The 19,440-nt window shown below is 43.4% G+C and overlaps 1 protein-coding gene across 3 annotated transcripts in view; it reads left to right on the forward strand.

Annotated features, from left to right (window-relative positions):
* The window catches only part of LOC139277374 (protein SSUH2 homolog), a 93,341-nt gene that overhangs the window by 33,528 nt on the left and 40,373 nt on the right, over window positions 1-19,440 (forward strand). For all 3 annotated transcript variants that reach the window (XM_070895753.1, XM_070895754.1, XM_070895755.1), the window contains exons 2-3: window positions 9,439-9,549; window positions 10,809-10,887. In XM_070895753.1, coding sequence (XP_070751854.1) covers window positions 9,439-9,549; window positions 10,809-10,887 — 190 coding nt within the window. The remainder of the gene's footprint in view (window positions 1-9,438; window positions 9,550-10,808; window positions 10,888-19,440) is intronic.

Consider the following 19,440-nt stretch of genomic DNA (forward strand, 5'->3'; position numbering starts at 1 on the left):
AAATAAGGAACCGGCAGGGAAATTAAACAAATACTTTGTGTCCGTCTTCACGGAAAAAGAAACGAAAAACCTCCCGGAGATAGTGGAGTACCAAGGATCGAATGAGAATTAGGAACTGAAAGAAATTAGCATTAGTAAAAAATAACACTGGAGAAATTAATGGGACTGAAAGCTGATAAATCTCTTGGACCTGATGGCCTACATCCTAGGGTATTGAAAGAGTTGGCTATCGAGATAGTGGATGCATTGGTTGTCATCTTCCAAAATTCCATAGACTCGAGAACGGTTCCCGCAGATTGGAAGGTAGCAAATGTAACCCCGCTATTTAAGAAAGGAGGGAAAGAGAAAACTGGGAACTACAGCCCAATTAGCCTGACATTAGTAGTACGGAAAATGCTAGAATCTATTATTAAGGATATGGTAACAGAGCACTTAGAAAAAAATAATAGGATTAGGCAAAGTCACTGTGGATTTATGAACGGGAAATCATGTTTGACAAATCCATTAGAGGTTTTTGAGATTGTAACTAACAGAATAGTTAAGGTAGAATCAGTGGATATGGTTTATTTGGATTTTCAGAAGACATGCGATAAGGTGCCATACAGGAGATTATTTGACAAAATTAGGGCTCATGGGATTAATATACTAATAAGCATTGAGAATTGGTTAACGGACAGAAAACAAAGTGTAGGAATAAACGGGTCATTTTCAAGTTGGCAGACTGTAACATAGAAACATAGAAAATAAGTGCAGGAGTAGGCCCTTCGAGCCTGCACCATCATTGAATATGATCATGGCTGATCAATTTTGCAACTTTCCTGCTTTCTCTCCATACCCCTTGATCCCTTTAGCCGTAAGGGCCACATCTAACTCACTTTTGAATATATCTAACAAATTGGCCTCAACAACTTTCTGTGGTAGAGAATTCCACAGGTTCACAATCCTCTGAGTGAAGAAGTTTCTCCTCATCTCGGTCCTAAATGGCTTATCCCTTACCCTTAGACTGTGATCCCTGATTCTGGACTTCCCCAACATCGGGAACATTCTTCCTTCATCTAACCTGTCCAATCCCGTCAGAATTTTATATGTTTCTATGAGATCCCCTCTCATTCTTCTAAATTCTAGTGAATATAAGCCTAGTCGATCCAGTCTTTCTTCATATGTCAGTCCTGCCATATCGGGAATCAGTCTGGTGATCCTTTGCTGCACTCCCTCAATAGCAAGAATGTCCTTCCTCAGATTAGGAGACCAAAACTGTACACAATAGAGCCAAAGCTCTGTACAACTGCAGTAAGACCTCTCTGCTCCTATACTCAAATCCTCTCGCTATGAAGGCCAACATGCCATTTGCCTTCTTCACCGCCTGCTGTACCTGCATGCCAACTTTCAATGACTGATGTACCATGACACCCAGGTCTCATTGCACCTCCCTTTTCCAAATCTGTCACCATTCAGATAATATTCTGCCTTCCCGTTCTTGCCACCAAAGTGGATAACCTCACATTTATCTACATTACACTGCATCTATCATACATTTGCCCCCTCACCTAACCTGTCCAAGTCACTCTCCAGTCTCTTAGCATCCTCCTCACAGCTCACACTGCCACCCAGCTTAGTGTCATCTGCAAACTTGGAGATATTACATTCAATTCCTTCGTCCAAATCATTATTGTATATTGTAAATAGCTGGGGTCCCAGCACTGAACCTTGCGGTACCCCACTGGTCACTGCCTGCCATTCTGAAAAGGACCCGTTTATTTCTACTCTTTGCTTCTTGTCTGTCAACCAGTTCTTTATCCACGTCAATACATTACCCCCAATACCATGTGCTTTAATTTTGCAGACTAATCTCTTGTGTGGGACCTTGTCAAAAGCCTTTTGAAAGTCCAAATACACCACATCCACTAGTTCTCCCTTGTCCACTTTACTAGTTACATCCTCAAAAAATTCTAGAAGATTTGTCAAGCACGATTTCCCTTTCATAAATCCACGCTGACTTGGACCGATCTGTCACTGCTTTCCAATTGCGCTGCTATTACACCTTTAATAACTGATTCCAACATTTTCTCCACTACCGATGTCAGGCTAACCGGTCTATAATTCCCTGTTTTCTCTCTCACTCCTTTTTTAAAAAGTAGGGTTACATTAGCTACCCTCTAATCCAGAGTCTATAGAATGTTGGAAAATGACCACCGATGCATCCACTATTTCTCGGGCCACTTCTTTAAGTACTCTGGGATGCAGACTATCAGGCCCTGGGGATTCATCAGCCTTCAGTCCCATCAATTTCCCGAACACAATTTCCTGACTAATAAGGATTTCCTTCAGTTCCTCCTTCTCTCTAGACCCTAGGTTCCCTAGTATTTGTGGAATTGGTGTCTTCCTTCGTGAAGACAGAACCAAAGTATTTGTTCAATTGGTCTGCCATTTCTTTGTTCCCCATTATAAATTCACCTGATTCTGACTGCAAGGGACCTACATTTGTCTTCACTAATCTTTTTCTCTTCACATATCTATATAAGCTTTTGCAGTCAGTTTTTATGTTCCCTGCAAGCTTACTCTCATACTCTATTTTCCCCCTCCTAATTAAACCCTTTGTCCTTCTCTGCTGAATTCTAAATTTCTTCCAGTCCTCAGGTTTGCTGCTTTTTCTGGCCAATTTATATGCCTCTTCCTTGGATTTAACACTATCCCTAATTTCCCTTGTTAGCAACGGTTGAGCCACCTTCCCCGTTTTATTTTTACGTCAGACAGAGATGTACAATTGTTGAAGTTCATCCATGTGATCTTTAAATGTCTGCCATTGCCTGTCCACCGTCAACCCTTTAAATAACATTCACCAGTCTATTCTAGCCAATTCACATCTCATACTATCGAAGTTACCTTTCCTTGAGTTCAGGACCCTAGTCTCTGAATTAACTGTGTCACTCTCCATCTTAATGAAGAATTCTACCATATTATGGTCACTCTTCCCCAAGGGGCCTCGCACAACAAGATTCTAATTAATCCTCTATCGTTACACAACACCCAGTCTAGGATGGTCAGCTCTCTAGTTGGTTCCTCGACGTATTGGTCTCGAAAACCATCCCTTATACACTCCAGGAAATCCTCCTCCACAGTATTGCTACCAGTTTGGTTAGCCCAGTCTATATGTAGATTAAAGTCACCCATGATAACTGATGTACCTTTATTGCACGCATCCCTAATTTCCTGTTTGATGCCATCCCCAACCTCATTACTACTGTTTGGTGGTCTGTACACAACTCCCACTAGCGTTTTCTGCCCTTTGGTGTTCTGCAGCTCTACCCATACAGATTCCACATCATCCAAGCTAATGTCCTTCCTTACTATTGTGTTAATCTCTTTAACCAGCAACGCTACCTCACCTCCATTTCCTTTCTGTCTATTCTTCCTGAATATTGAATACCCCTGGATGTTGAGTTCCCAGCCTTGGTCACCCTGAAGCCCTGTCTCCGTAATCCCAATTACATCATAGCCATTAACAGCTATCTGCGCAGTTAATTCATCCACCTTATTATGAATACTCCTTGCATTGAGACACAGGGCCTTTATGCTTGTTTTTAACACTCTTTGACCTTTTAGAATTATGTTGTAATGTGGCCCTTTTTGATCTTTGCTTTTGATTTTTCTACCCTCCACTTTTCCTTATCTCCTTTCTACCTTTTACTTCCCTCTGTCCCCATTTTACTTCCCTCTGTCTCCCTGCATAGATTCCCATTCCCCTGTCATATTAGTTTAAACCCTCCCCAACAGCACTAGCAAACACTCTCCCTAGGACATTGGTTCCGGTCCTGCCCAGGTGCAGACCGTCTGGTTTGTACTGGTCCCACCTCCCCCAGAATCGGTTCCAATGTCCCAGGAATTTGAATCCCTCCCTCTTGCACCATTCCTCAAGCCACGTATTCATCTTAACTATCGCTATTTCTACTTTGACTAGCACGTGGCAATGGTAGCAATCCTGAGATTACTACCTTTGAGGTCCTACTTTTTAATTTAACTGCTAGCTCCCTAAATACAGCTTGTAGAACCTCATCCCGTTTTTTAGCTATATCGTTGGTACCTATATGCACCATGACAACTCGTTGTTCACCCCCCCCCCCCTCCAGAATGCCCTGCAGCCGCTCCGAGACATCCTTGACCCCTGCACCAGGGAGGCAACATACTATCCTGGAGTCTCGATTGCGGCCACAGAAGCACCTGTCTATTCCCCTTACAATAGAATCACCTACCACTATAGCTCTCCCACTCTTTTTCCTGCCCTCCTGTGCAGCAGAGCCACCCATGGTGCCATGAACTTGGCTGCTGCTGCCTTCCCCTGATGAATCATCTCCCCCAACAGTACCCAAAGCGGTATATCTGTTTTGGAGGGAGATGACCGCAGGGGACCCCTGCACTACCTTCCTTCCAGTGCTCTGCCTGATGGTCACCCATTCCCTATCTGCCTGTGTAACCTTTACCTCCACTTTTCCTTATCTCCTTTCTACCTTTTGCTTCTGTCCCCATTTTACTTCCCTCTGTCTCCCTGCATAGATTCCCATTCCCCTGTCATATTAGTTTAAACCCTCCCCAACAGCACTAGCAAACACTCTCCCTAGGACATTGGTTCCGGTCCTGCCCAGGTGCAGACCGTCTGGTTTGTACTGGTCCCACCTCCCCCAGAATCGGTTCCAATGTCCCAGGAATTTGAATCCCTCCCTCTTGCACCATTCCTCAAGCCACGTATTCATCTTAACTATCGCTATTTCTACTTTAACTAGCACGTGGCAATGGTAGCAATCCTGAGATTACTACCTTTGAGGTCCTACTTTTTAATTTAACTGCTAGCTCCCTAAATACAGCTTGTAGAACCTCATCCCGTTTTTTAGCTATATCAACTCACTAAATGTGCTAATCACGACATCCTCAGCATCGCGGATGCCCCAGAGTGAATCCATGCACAGCTCCAGTGCTGCAATACGGTCTTTCAGGAGCTGCAGCTGGACACACTACCTGCACACTGGAAGCATCCCTGACTTCCCACATAGCACAGGAGGAGCATGACACGGGTCTGGGCTCTCCTGCCATGACTTAACCCTTAAATTAACTTAATTTGGCAACAATGCCAAAGTTGCCTACTGATAAGAAAAGAAAAAGAAAACGAAAATGATTAAATACTCACCAATCCACCAGCTAATCACTTACTCACTTGACTGTGATGTCACACTTCGATTGCTTATTACTTTGTTTACTCTTGTCCCTGCACTAGCTGGCTGCTCCTGAACTGCTGCTGCTCCCGACTGCCCGAACTCCTGGCCTTTTATAGGTCTCGATCCTAGTGGGGCACAACTATTCACAATCTATATCAATGATTTGGATGAGGGGATCAAATATAATATATCCAAGTTTGCTGATGATACAAAAGTAGGTGGGAATGTAAGTTGTGAGGAGGATGCAAAGAGACTTCAAGGGGATGTTGACAGGCTAAGTGAGTGGGCTAGAACATGGCAAATGGAATATAATGTGTAGAAATGTGAAGTTATCCACTTTGATAGGAAAAGTAGAAAAGCAGAGTATTTTTTAAATGGTGAGTGATAGGGAAATGTTGAAGTTGAGGCACCTGGGTCTCACTGAAAGTTAACCTGCAGGTACAGCAAGCAATTAAGAAAGCAAATGATATGTTGGCCTTTATTACGAAGATTTGAGTATAAGAGTAAAGACATCTTACTGCAATTATATAGGGCCCTGGTGAGACCACACCTGGAGTATTGTGTACAGTTTTGGTCTCCTTACCGAAGGAAGGATATACTTGCCATAAAGGGAGTGCAATGAAGGTTCACCAGACTGATTCCTGGGATGGGGGATTGTCTTATGAGGAGAGATTGAGTTGACTAGGCCTATATTCTCCAGCGTTTAGAAGAATGCGAGGTGATCTCAATGAAACATACACAATTCTTACAGGGCTCGACAGGGTAGATGCAGGGAGGATGTGTTCTCTGGCTGGGGAGTCTAGAACCAGGGGTCACAGTCTCAGAATAAGGGGTTGGCCATTTCGGACTGAGATGAGGAGAAATTTCTTCACTCAGAGGGTGGTGAATCTTTGGAATTCTCTACCCCAGAGGGCTGTGGAGGCTCAGTCATTGAATATATTCAAGAGAGACATCAATAGATGTTTGGATATTAAGGGAATCAAGGGATATGAGGATAGTGCAAGCCCTGATCTTATTGAATGGCGGAGCAGACTTGAGGGGCTAAGTGGCCTACTCCTGCTTCTATTTCTTATGTTCTTGTGTTCTTAAACAGCTTACAGGCTAGACTGTACATAGAGAATGGGCATGTGGGCAGGGTAGCAGAGGATTTTCAGTGCCTGTAGAAATGCATCTCAGTGAGTTCTTGCCTTCTGGAGGAAATTGAGAGAAATTTCAAAAATAACCATTTATAACAGACTTCATATATCAAAATCGTCAACAGTGGATACAGAAAATTCTTCATCACAAATTTGTAACTGTCTGATAAAGGGGCACTGGTGATGGAACTATCTTCAAAAAGGGCACTGATATTGTGACTTTCTGTAAATGGACACTGATAGTGGAATTCTCTCTGTAAAGAGAATAACATTTTAGTGAATCCCTTCTCTGGAACTGCCACCAGTCTTAAGAGTAAAAAAGCATTCCAATTATGTTGTGAATTTTTGCCTTGCAGAATGTTGCAATTATCCTAAACAGATCTCAGCCTTACGGCTTACTATTTAATACTGGCCTCAGCTTGGCCTCTGCCCAAGCCCCTCGCTAACATGTTGTGCCAAGCAGCAGTCTCAGATCAGCTCAACAATCCCCACCTCTGATCTTTGTTCCACTTTTATTAAAATACCCATAATCACTGCCATGCTCTTAGCCTGGAGCAGTGCTTTTCTCTACAGCACGGAATGTTAACTTGGCTTGTGAACTCAGGTCTAATAGGCTCTAAGCACGATCAGAGACGAAAAGAACAAAAGAATGGATATATTAACCTTGTGTCAATTGAATTTTAAATTAAAACAAGGTGGATAAATATCCATTTAAGAATGGGTTTGGACTTTATAGGGAAAGGCACAGATGGCCACGATGGAGTCTTTCCCAGTTCTTTACATCCGTAGGTTTCCTAATTAAATTCCAACATTGTTGGTCACAAGGATTTTCCAAAATTATTTGGAGTGATTTGATTCGTTTCCCTTTTCCTTTCCTTCATTAGTGTCCATTGCTGACATCACCTTCTGATTCCGTTTTCAAACTTTGATTGGTGCTTATTAATCCTGCTTGCTGATTGGTAGTTTCCTAGCTGTTCAGTTGTGATTTATCACTGTTTTATGAATAGAAAATCAGAACCAATCAAGTAAGGATTGAGATAGTTAGTGGGATTAGACGAGGTGGCTCAAGTGGAGGAAAATACAGATTTGATGGGCTGAATCACCTGGCTCTGTGCTGTAACACTCTATCATTCCACGAAATACTGAGGCAGGCTTTCAGTTTGGGTGTAGACAGGGTGGAATAGCGTAAAAGCAAGCGGCCAGTACTAACTGATTTCCGCCCATTTTAGACGCCCCTGGAGTTTCTGGCGGGGTTGGGGTTAAACAATGGAAGCTCCCATTGAAGATAGGCGCCAGCTTAATAATAATGAACAGAAATAAGCAGGAAGTGACATTATTTAAATTCCAGCAGTAGTACACTTATTACTCACCGTGCCAGTAAAGAAGGGTTGCTGAGTTTTATACTGAAGCAAATTTAAAGGAGTAAAGGATAAGATTCATTTAACAGTTTTTGAGCCATTTCTCATTTGTTTCTCTTTTTTTCCGTTACCACTTAGATTCCCATTTTAGATTGCCTTTGTGGTAACTGTTCATAGCTTTGTTTCTCTCACCACCATCTTTGTTGCTACCAATGCTGATCTTTTTGGAGGAAGAAGAGGGGGATGAACAGAGGAATTCCAGGCAGGTCAGGCTAAACCAGATTTGCTCTGTGTCCTCCTGTGGGTAACCTCACACCTGCATCCACAGACAGAGGTGCACATTGCTCACTTTGCAGAGGATTAGTACATGCAGAGGCTCCTGTTCCCAAAGGAACCTAGGACATCAGACTGGATGGCACAAATAAGATATGTGAATACCAAACTAACTGTACGGCTGGATGGTTCCTTGGAAGTACCCAATCACAGTTCCACCTGAGATGAGGAGGAATTTCTTCTCTCAGAGGGTTGTAAATCTATGGAATTCTCTGTCCCAGAGAGCTGTGGAGGCTGGGTCATTGAATATATTTAAGGCGGAGATAGATTTTTGAGCGATAAGGGAGTAAAGGGTTATGGGGAGCAGGCAGGGAAGTGGAACTGAGTCCATGATCAGATCAGTCATGATCTCATTAAATGGCGGAGCAGGCTCAATGGGCCAAATGGCTATTCCTGCTCCTATTTCTTATGTTCTTATGTAACCATAATTTAAAAGGCATTGCTTGAATGAAGGCATGGCAGGGGTGATCAAAAGCTACTGCAGCCTAACTGACGGTGCCCACCAAGATACCACTAACCGTATGTGCGGGCACTGTGACGTCTACCTGGGAATGAACACGGGGAACTGTCCTGACAGCATCCAGGTCCACAGATTGCCAGATACCGAGCTGTGCCATCTGTTACATAGAAACATAGAAATATAGAAAATAGGTGCAGGAGCAGGCCATTCAGCCCTTCTAGCCTGCACCGCCATTCAATGAGTTCATGGCTGAACTGAAACTTCAGTACCCCCTTCCTGCTTTCTCGCCATACTCCTTGATCCCCCGAGTAGTAAGGACTTCATCTAACTCCCTTTTGAATATATTTAGTGAATTGGCCCCAACCACTTTCTGTGGCAGAGAATTCCACAGGTTCACCACTCTCTGGGTGAAGAAGTCTCTCCTCATCTCGGTCCTAAATGGCTTACCCCTTATCCTTAGACTGTGACCCCTGGTTCTGGACTTCCCCAACATTGGGAACATTCTTCCTGCATCTAACCTGTCTAAACCCGTCAGAATTTTAAACGTTTCTATGCGGTCCCCTCTCATTCTTCTGAACTCCAGTGAATACAAGCCCAGTTGATCCAGTCTTTCTTGATAGGTCAGTCCCACCATCCCGGGAATCAGTCTGTTGTAAGGGCACTAGCAGCTATCATGCAGCATTGGGCTGGTACAGCCAGTGACAGTATCAGTCAGCTGCAGCCTCAAGTCCACTTCCACCTCCTTGCAACTGCAATGCTGAGCCTATGAGGATAGCAGTAAGCATATCTCCAGCTACTCATAATTCTGTGTGACGGCTGAGTTTTGGAAGGAGTCTCAAAGGTGAAATTCTCTCTTCAAATTGTCCACCTTGGCATTTGACGCCTCAACTATGAACTGGAAAAGCAAATCTATGATGCTAAACCAAATGTCCTACTTCACACAGGGGCAGCGCCTGGAAATCCTCCGATGGCAACTGATGGCCCATATGCACCACCGGCAGGCATGCTGGATACCGTGGCTGGCTATGAATCAATAGCCACAGGTGGTGGTGGTGGTAAGTGAAGAGCAACAGTTCAAGGATTGATGCAGGTTAATTATATGGTATAATGCAAGCCTCATCAACTGTACCAACCCAAATTAATATTAATAAAATATTAAATATTTCAGATAGTTGGCATTTAAATGAACAGGTATCATATTTGTGAGGGCCTTGGAGAGGGTGGAGGAAATTTACCAGAATTATACCAGGGATGAGGGCTTTCAGTTATATGGAGGGACTGGAGAAGCTGGAATTGTTCTCCTTAGAACAGAGGAGGTTGAGGGGAGATTTAATAGAGGTGCACAAAATGATGAGGGGTTTTGACAGAGTAACTAAGGGGACACTGTTTCCACTGGCAGGAGGGTCGGTAACCAGGTCGGACACAAATTTAATATAATTATCAAAAGACCCAGAGGGGAAATGAGGAGAAATTATTTTACGCAGCGAGCTGTCATGATCTGGAATGCACTGCCTGAACAGGCGATGGAAACAGATTCAATAGTAACTTTCAAAAGGGAATTGGATAAACACTTGAAAAGGAAAGAATTGCAGGTCTATGTGGAACGAGCAGGGGAATGGGGCTAATTGGAGAGCTCACCAAGCTAAGCAGAGGAGCACTGAAGATATGTCCAGGCTTGTTTTTTCCCCCAATTTTAGGTAACCTTGGCTGCATTTTGCAAATTACTTAATTTAGCCGGTGAGTCTCTTTTTTTCTGTTTGGTGCCAAGGACTGCACCTTACAAAGATCACCCCAGGCGGTCGTTGCCTTTGCATCTGACACTCCTTTTTTTATTTTATTCATTGATTCACAGGATGTGGGCATTGCTGACAAGGCCAACATTTTTTGCCCATCCCTAATTGCCCTTGCGAAAGTGGTGGTGAGCCACCAATTCAGAGGGCAATTATGTGTCAACCACATTGCTGTGGTTGTGGAGTCACATATAAGGACGGCAGATTTCCTTCCCAGATTTATTTAATTAACTGAATTTAAATTTCTCAGCTGCCATTGGTGGGATTTGAACTCATACCTGAATTATTAATCCAGGCCTCCAGATTACTAGTCCAGTAACATAACCACTATGCTATCATTCTCATGTAGAGTTTATTCAGATTTAGATGTACTTTTATCGACATGACCTTACTACTGATCACTTGTATATAACTCCATATAACCTAAGATTACAACAAGTTTAAAATCAGCAGAGTACACGGGATGTAATATTGACATGAAATGATATTACGTAACAAGAGGAAATTCTGTCTCTATTTCTCAGAGGGAGGTTACCTACCTCCCCCGGTTTATCCAATGCCAAATGCAGAGGGCGGGCAACCACAGCCTGATCAGCAATGGAGGTGAGATCTTGAATTCTAACGGTGTAAGTTTGGAGTTGATCCTACCATACATGATGTGCTTTAAAGAGATATATCACATAGAATTTACACCACAGAAACAGGCTGTTCGGGCCAACTGGTTTATGCAAGTGTTTATGCTCCACACGAGTCTCCTCTCGTCGTTCTTCATCGAACTCTATCAGCATAGCCTTCTATTCCTTCCTCCCTCATGTACTCATCCAAGCTATTCACCTCAACCACTCCATGTGGAAGCAAGTTCCATATTCTAACCACTCTCTGGGTAAATAAGTTTCTCTTGTATTTTTTATTGGGTTTATTAGTGACTATCTTATATTTATGGGCCCTAGTTTTGGACTTCCCCACAAGTGGAAACATAAGTTCAATTCTTATTTAGAATTGACCTCGAGTAGAATATTTTATTTTTGTGCCAGGTTTATTGATACTTAGTCTCCCTACTCCTTTAAATACCCACGCATTTCATTCTAGTCTGTGACTTCAAGGGTAGGGAGGCAAGTCTATGCCAGGATTCTCAGTGCCATGCTCTGTGACTGCAGGTCCTTAAGAATCTACATTAATAACTTTGATGAAGGGACCAAGTGTAATGTAGCCAAGTTTGCTGGTGATACAAAGATGGGTGGGAAAGCAAGTTGTGAGGATGACACAAAAAATCTGCAAAGAGATATGGACAGGCTAAGTGAGTGGACAAACATTTGGTAGATGTGGGAAAATGTGAGGTTATCCACTGTGGCAGGAAAAATAAAAAAGCAAATTATTATTTAAATGGAGATTACAACATGATGTAGTACAGAGGGACCTGGGGTCCTTGTGCATGAAATTCGATGAAGTTAGTATGCAGGTACAGCAAGTAATCAGAAAGACAAATGGAATGTTGGTCTTTGTTGCAAGGGGGATCGAGTATAAAAGCGGGGAAGTTCTGCTACAACTGTACAGGGTATTGGTGAGACCACACCTGGAGTACTGCATACAATTTTGGTTTCCTTATTTAAGGAGGGATATACTTGCATTGGAGACAGTTTAGCGAATCAAAGAATCATAGAAATTTACAGCACGGAAGGAGGCCATTTCGGCCCATCGTGTCCGTGCTGGCCGACCAGGAGCTATCCAGCCTAATCCCACTTTCCAGCTCTTGATTTGTAGCCCTGTAGGCACTTCAAGTGCTCATCCAAGTACTTTTTAAATGTGGTGAGGGTTTCTGCCTCTACCACCCTTTCAGGAAGTGAGTTCCAGACCCCCATCATCCTCCCACCACCCTCTGGTTGAAGAAATTTCCCCTCATATCTCCTCTAAACCAGCCCCCAATTACTTTAAATCTATGCCCCTGGTTGTTGATCCCTCTGCCAAGGGAAACAGGTTCTTCCTATCCACTCTATCCAGGCCCCTCATAATTTTATACACCTCAATCAGGTCTCCCTTTAGCCTCCTCTGTTCCAAAGAAAACAAACCCAGCATCTCCAATCATTCCTCATAGCCAAAATTTTCCAGTCCAGGCAACATTCTTGTAAATCTTCCCTGCACTCTTTCCAGTGCAATCACATCTTTCCTGTAATGTGGTGACCAGAACTGCACTCAGTACTCCAGCTGTGGCCTAACCAGTGTTTTATACAGTACAAGCATAACCTCCTTGCTCTTGTATTTCATGCCTCGACTTATAAAGGCAAGTATTCCATATGCCTTCTTAACCACCTTATCTATCTGGCCTGCTACCTTCAGGGATCTGTGGACCTGCACTCCAAGGTCTCTGTGTTCCTCTACACTGTTCAGTGTTGTACCATTTAATGTATATTCCCTTGCCTTGTTAGACCTCCCCAAATGCATTATCTCACACTTATCCGGATTGAATTCCATTTGCCACAGTTCTGCTCACCTGACCAGTACATTGATATTTTCCTGCAGTCCACAGCTTTCTTCTTCATTATCAACCACACAGCCTATTTTAGTGTTATCTGCAAACTTCTTAATTATACCCCAATACTTAAGTCCAAGTCATTGATATATACCACAAAAAGCAAGGGATCCAGCACTGAGCCCTGCGGAATCCCACTGGATCCAGTCACAAAAACACCCATCAAACATTATCCTTGGCTTCCAGCATCCGAGCCAATATTGGATCCAACTTGCCACTTTGCCCTGGATCCCATGGGCTTTTACTTTCGTGACCAATTTGCCATGTGGGACCTTATCAAAAGCTTTGCTAATATCTATTACACTGCATCATATTCACTGCCCTCATCGACCCTCCGGGTTACCTCCTCGAAAAATTCAATCAAGTTAGTCAGACATGACCTTCCCTTAACAAATCCATGCTGACTGTCCTTGATTAATCCATGCCTTTCCAAATGAAGATTTATCCTGTCCCTCAGGATTTTTTCCAATAATTTTCCCACCACCGAGGTTAGGCTGACTGTCTTGTAATTATTCGGTCTATCCCTTTCTCCCTTTTTAAACAAAGGTACAACATTAGCAGTTCTCCAGTCCTCCAGAGTGAATCCCTGAGTAACATAAAGCACATCGGCACGATTCATGAAAGATTTTAAATTTGGTACCAATTTAAATTAAATTGAAAGTCAGCAAAATTGAAAGTGTAGGTGAGATTCATCGATTGAAAGGTTTCTCTTGGAGATGTGTGTATATTGAACAATGAGGAAAATGTATATCACATTCTGGCCACTACCCTAAACGTTGGGACCATACAGAGAGAGATGAGAAGAAGACCTCCTATCGCTTGATCAGATAACTGAAAAGCCAAGGAATGGCTGGTATATGATGTCAAGTGTGATATGATATTGGGATACCGGATGATTGCGCAAATGTGATATGTTGCACATGAGGCAACTAGCACGCGGAAATGCACGCTGAAGGTGCACTGAGGGACGGGTCTCAGACATGCTCAGCTATTCGACAATAGTACGACAGGAAATGGTTAATGTGGCTCAGTAGAGTGATACACCCTTTGTTCAAGGCACTGATATAAATACTCTATAGCGAAACTGATCTTTTAATGAAACTATAGAAATAAAGGTACTGATACTCATCAGAGGAACTGAAATTAAAAATAAGGTGGGAGGACACTATTCGGCTGCAAAGCAGCTAGGAGAGCTGACCTGGTTAGAACCAAACCTGCAGGGATGTAGCAATAGCAAGAATGCGTACATATGTCCGTATGATTTATATGATCACGCATCGACGACATGCGGTTTTGACTGGAATCAACATAGCGAGAGTTGTACTATGGAAGTCACAGTCCCTTCGGATGTTCAGACAAAGATAACTTACGTAGGGAAAGGAAAGTACTGCTTCACCACTTTGCAGGACGATTACCATCACGGGAAGGTCAGGTGTGCTATTACCCTGGGGACGTACTGCTTTGTCCCCACCAAGACAGTTATAAAAGGGACTAAAACCCTCTTTAATGTAAGAACCCCTGCGGAGGTAAACCTGCAGGTCAGGGATGTATTGAAACAAGAATTACACGAGTATGTCACAAAATTCGGTTATGACATCCCGGAGATGCCAGAGGCTCTGAAGGAATTGATGGCACGTGTCAATGCCTCACAGCATCATTATTATACCTTACAGCAGCAGAATGAGGGAGTGCGCAAAGAAATTCCAGGAGTAGTGGATGCCGCCCACAGGTGGGATATGGGACTGAATACTGAAATTCCCCAAGGGATCGCATTCTCTCTCATACTTTGGTTGTTTTGCAAGCATTTGTATAATGATATTAATAATCATTGTGTGTCGCTTAAAAACTATGGTCAAGAAAGTTGAAAACGAGATGACAATTGTGACTGCTATAAAGTCACGCCCATCCTCCTCTCAAACCTTTGTTGAAATATTACCCTTAAAGTAAATGGTTGTGAGGGATCGATAAGAGTATCTCACTCTCAAAGCAGGGAGTTATAAGGGGTTAATATTTCCACAGAAACCAATAGTCATGTAAGAGATTAATATTTACACAGAATACAGCTTTCTGACAACCCTGCCTTTGAAACATCCCAGTCAAATGACTTTCCTGATGTATTTTCACAGAAACCAAACATGTTAATGACTTTATGAAAACTACCAATGTAATTATGCTTACTTGACAAGAGACAAAGCCGCCTCAGTTAATTGCTCCTTTCCTGTAGGACATAGAATACCAGCTTTCTGATAGCCAGAAACCAGATATGATAATCTATTGTAATTATGCTTATTTGACCAGGCCTGGTGATTTATCCACTTGCAAAGCTGCTAAGCCCATTAATACTTCCGCTTTCACTATGTTTATCTCGTCTAATATTTCACATTCCACCTCCCTTATTGCAAAGTTTGTATTGCCCCTCTCTTTTGTGAAAACGGATGCAAATTATTCATTAAGAATCCTACCCACTTATTCCACCTCCACACACAGATTTCCTTTATAGTCTCTAATAGGCCCCACTCTTTCTCTAGTTATCCTCTTGCTCTTAATGTATTTATAAAACATCTTTGCATTTCCCTGATTTTATTTGCCAACATTTTTTCATGCTCTCTCTTTGATTTCCTGATATCTTTTTTAATTGCACCCCTGCACTTCTTATAGTCCTGTAGAGTTTCTGCAGTATCTGTCATAAGCTTCCCTTTATCTTACCCTGTATGTCCCTTGACATCCAGATTTGTTAGCCCCACCCTTTTTTTAAAGGGAACATGTTTGGTCTGTACCCTCAGGATCTCCTCCTTGAATGCCTCCCACTGTCTGACACTGATTTACCATCAAGTAGCCGTTTCCAGTCCACTTTGGTCAAATCCCATCTCAGCTCAGCAAAATTGGCTTTGCCCCAATTGAGAACTTTTATTCCTGGTCCCCCTTTGTCCTTTTCCATAACTACCCTAAATCTTATTGAATTATGATCACTAGCACCAAAATGCTCTCCCACTGATACCCTCCCACCTGCCCCTCTTCATTCCCCAAAACCACGCCCAGAACCGCCCCTCCCTTGTTGGGCTTGTTACATACTGGCGATAGAAGTTCTCCTGAATGCATTTTAGGAATTCCACATTCTCTGTACCATATTAGGGTCGTTGAAATCCCCCACTTTACAGCTCTATAGTTTTTGCACTTCACAGCAATTTGCCCTCATATTTGCTCTTCTATCTCCCTCTGACTGCTTAGGCGTCTATATACACTCCCAGTAGTATTATCACCCCTTTTTTTGTTCTTTAATTCAACCCATATGGCCTCATTTGATGACCCCTCTAACATACCATCCCTTCTCACAGCTGTAATTGTTTCTTTAATCAATACTGCGACCCCCCTCCTTTTTTACTCCCCTCTCTATCCGATCTGAAAACCCTGTAACCAGGATTGTTAAGCTGCCATACCTGCCCTTTTTTCAGCCATGACTCAGTAATAGCTACAATATCATACTGCCAAGTGTCATTCTGTGCTCTCAGCTCATCTGCCTTATTCCCTATACTCCTTGCATTGAAGTATACACCATTTAGCACTGCCAAACTCCCTTATTGTCTATTATTTAGCCTTTGATTCCTCTGTCTTCCAAATTCACTTTCTACATCTACTTCTCTGCTGCCCAATTCCAGCTTTGTTTCTCTCCCCACTGAATCTATTCTCCGGTTCCCATCCTCCTGCCAAGCTAGTTTAAACCCTCCCCAACAGCACTAACAAAACATCCCACAAAGATACTGGTCCCAGCTCTGTTGAGGTGCAACCCGTCCAGTTTGTACAGGTCCCACCTCCCCCAGAAACGGTCCCAATGCCTCAGGAATCTAAAACCCTCCCTCCTGCACCATCTCTCCAGACATATATTCATCTGCTCTATCGTCCTATTTCTGTACTCACTAGCCCGTGGCACCGGCAGTAATCGGGAGATTACTACCTTTTGGGTCCTGCTTTTTAATCTTTCTTCAAGCTCTCTCTTGTGTATGCAATAACTGTTAGACTGAGTACTGTTTAACTCCAAAAGGTATGACCTTGGCTCTGCTTTATTAAGGCCCAAAGTGCCTCATACACATCGCTGGTACTGTCATGGCCGAGGAGGGCAACAGAGTATTTATTGTCAAGCTCAAAAATGTGGAAACATGCAGGAAACCTATTGATCAGACAAAGCTGCAGCACACAGATGAACCGGAACAGTCGGAGGAAGAGACAATTGACGACCAACCAACCTTTTATACTTGGGCTGCACACCGTCTCAGTTCAATGCCGCCTTGGGTGAATGTTCAGAGTCTGTTGTGACTGGTGACTGGGTGGCTGACCTGGTGGGAGTGGCAATGGCCATGTCAGGGATTGAAAGTTCATTTTCATTGAACATATCAGTGATTGAAAGTCCCGATTCACTGATGATCACTGAGTCCTCTGATGACTGGGGGTAGGTTGGTTGGTCGTCGATTGGCTCTTCCTCCGACTGTTCCGGTTCGTCTGTGTGCCGCAGCTTTATCTGATCCATATGTTTCCTGCATGTTTGCACATTTTTGAGCTTGACAAATACTCTGTTGCCCTCCTCGGCCATGACAGTACCAGCGATCCACTTGGGACCCTGACCATAATTCAGAACATATACAGGATCATTTACAGAAATATTGCGTGACACAGCTGGGCGATCATGATACCCTTGCTGACATTGTCTTCTATATTCAACATGATTATTCAAGTCAGGGTGTGCAAGAGATAGCTTGGTCTTAAGACCAAGTTCAGCAGGCGAGACCCCGGTAAGCATGTGTGGTCTTGTCCTGTAACTCAGCAGTATGCATGACAGGCGGGTCTGCAGTGAACCTTGGGTCACGCTTCATACTCTGCTTTATGATTTGGACAACACGTTCTGCTTGCCCATTAGATACAGGTTTGAACGGTGCTGACCTTACATGTTTGATACCATTGAGTTTCATGAACTCTTGAAACTCCTGACTGGTGAAGCACGATCCGTTGTCGCTAACAACGATGTCAGGCAGACCATGTGTCATGAACATGACAATGAGATTCTCAATGGTAGCTGTGGATGTGCTGGATGACATGATTATACACTCTATCCACTTCGAATATGCATCCACCACAATTAAAAATATCTTCCCCAGGAAGGGACCTGCAAAGTCTATGTGGATCCTGGACCATGGTTTGGACGGCCACGACCACAGACTCAGTGGCGATTCTGCTGGTGCTTTGTTGAGCTGCATGCAAGTGTTGCACTGATGCACACATGATTCCAGCTCAGAGTCAATTCCCGGCCACCATACATGAGACCTGGCAATGGCTTTCATCATTACAATTCCGGGATGTGTGCTATGTAGCTCACGTACAAATTTCTCTCTTCCTTTCTTGGGCATAACAACACGATTGCCCCACAGTATACAATCCGACTGAATAAACAGTTCGTCTTTGCGATGAATGTAAGGTTTGGTCTCCTCACACATTTGCTTAGGTATGGCAGACCAATCACCTTTGAGGATGCAACTCTTCACCACCGATAAAATCGGGTCCTGGCTGGTCCAGGTCTTAACTTGTTGAGCCGTGACAGGGGTTCCTTCACTCTCAAAAGCATCCATAACTAACAATAGATCTGCTGGTTGTGGTGTTTCCACCTCCGGTGTGGGCAATGGCAGACGGCTCAAAGCATTGGCACAATTCTCGGTGCCAGGTCTATGGCGAATGACATAATCATAAGCGGATAATGTCAGCGCCCACCTCTGGATGCAGGAGGAAGCATTGGTATTGATACCTTTGTTTTCAGAGAAGAGTGAAATGAGCGGCTTGTGATCTGTTTCCAATTCAAACCGAAGATCAAACAAGTACTGATGCATCTTTTTAACCCCATACACACAGGCTAGTGCTTCTTTCTCTACCAGGCTGTAGGCTCTTTCCGCTTTCGACAAACTTTTTGAAGCATACGCGACTGGTTGTAGTTTACCCGACTCATTAGCTTGTTGGAGTACGCAACCAATTCCATATGATGAAGCATCACAGGCCAATACTAAACATTTACATGGGTCATAATGTACCAGCAGCTTGTTAGAGCAAAACAGATTAGGCTTTCTCAAAAGCTCTGTCTTGAGACCCACCCCAACCCAGTTGGCACCTTTTCTTAGCAGCATGTGCAGTGGTTCTAATAAGGTGCTCAATTTAGGTAGGAAGTTACCAAAGTAGTTGAGTAGACCCAGGAATGAACGTAGCTCCGTCACATTCTGTGGCTTGGGTGCATTCTTGATGGCCTTGGTTTTCACGTCCGTGGGCCTGATGCCGTTACCAGCAATTTTCCTTTCCATGAACTCGACCTCTGGTGCCATGAAAACGCACTTCAAGCATTTCAGTCTGAGTCCAACTTTGTCCAGACAACCTCTTCCAGGTTGTTCAGATGTTCCTCGGAGTCATGACCTGTGATCAGGATGTCATCTTGGAACACGACGGTTCTGGAAACGGACTTCAGTAGACTCTCCATGTTCCTCTGAAATATTGCTACAGCCGAGCGAATTCCAAAAGGGCATCTGTGATAAATAAACAGTGCTTTATGGATGTTAATGCATGTAAATCTCTTCGACATCTCGACCAGATCCTGTGTCATG

Source organism: Pristiophorus japonicus, chromosome 12, assembly GCF_044704955.1.
Source record: "Pristiophorus japonicus isolate sPriJap1 chromosome 12, sPriJap1.hap1, whole genome shotgun sequence".
Classification (NCBI taxonomy): Eukaryota; Metazoa; Chordata; class Chondrichthyes; family Pristiophoridae; genus Pristiophorus; species Pristiophorus japonicus.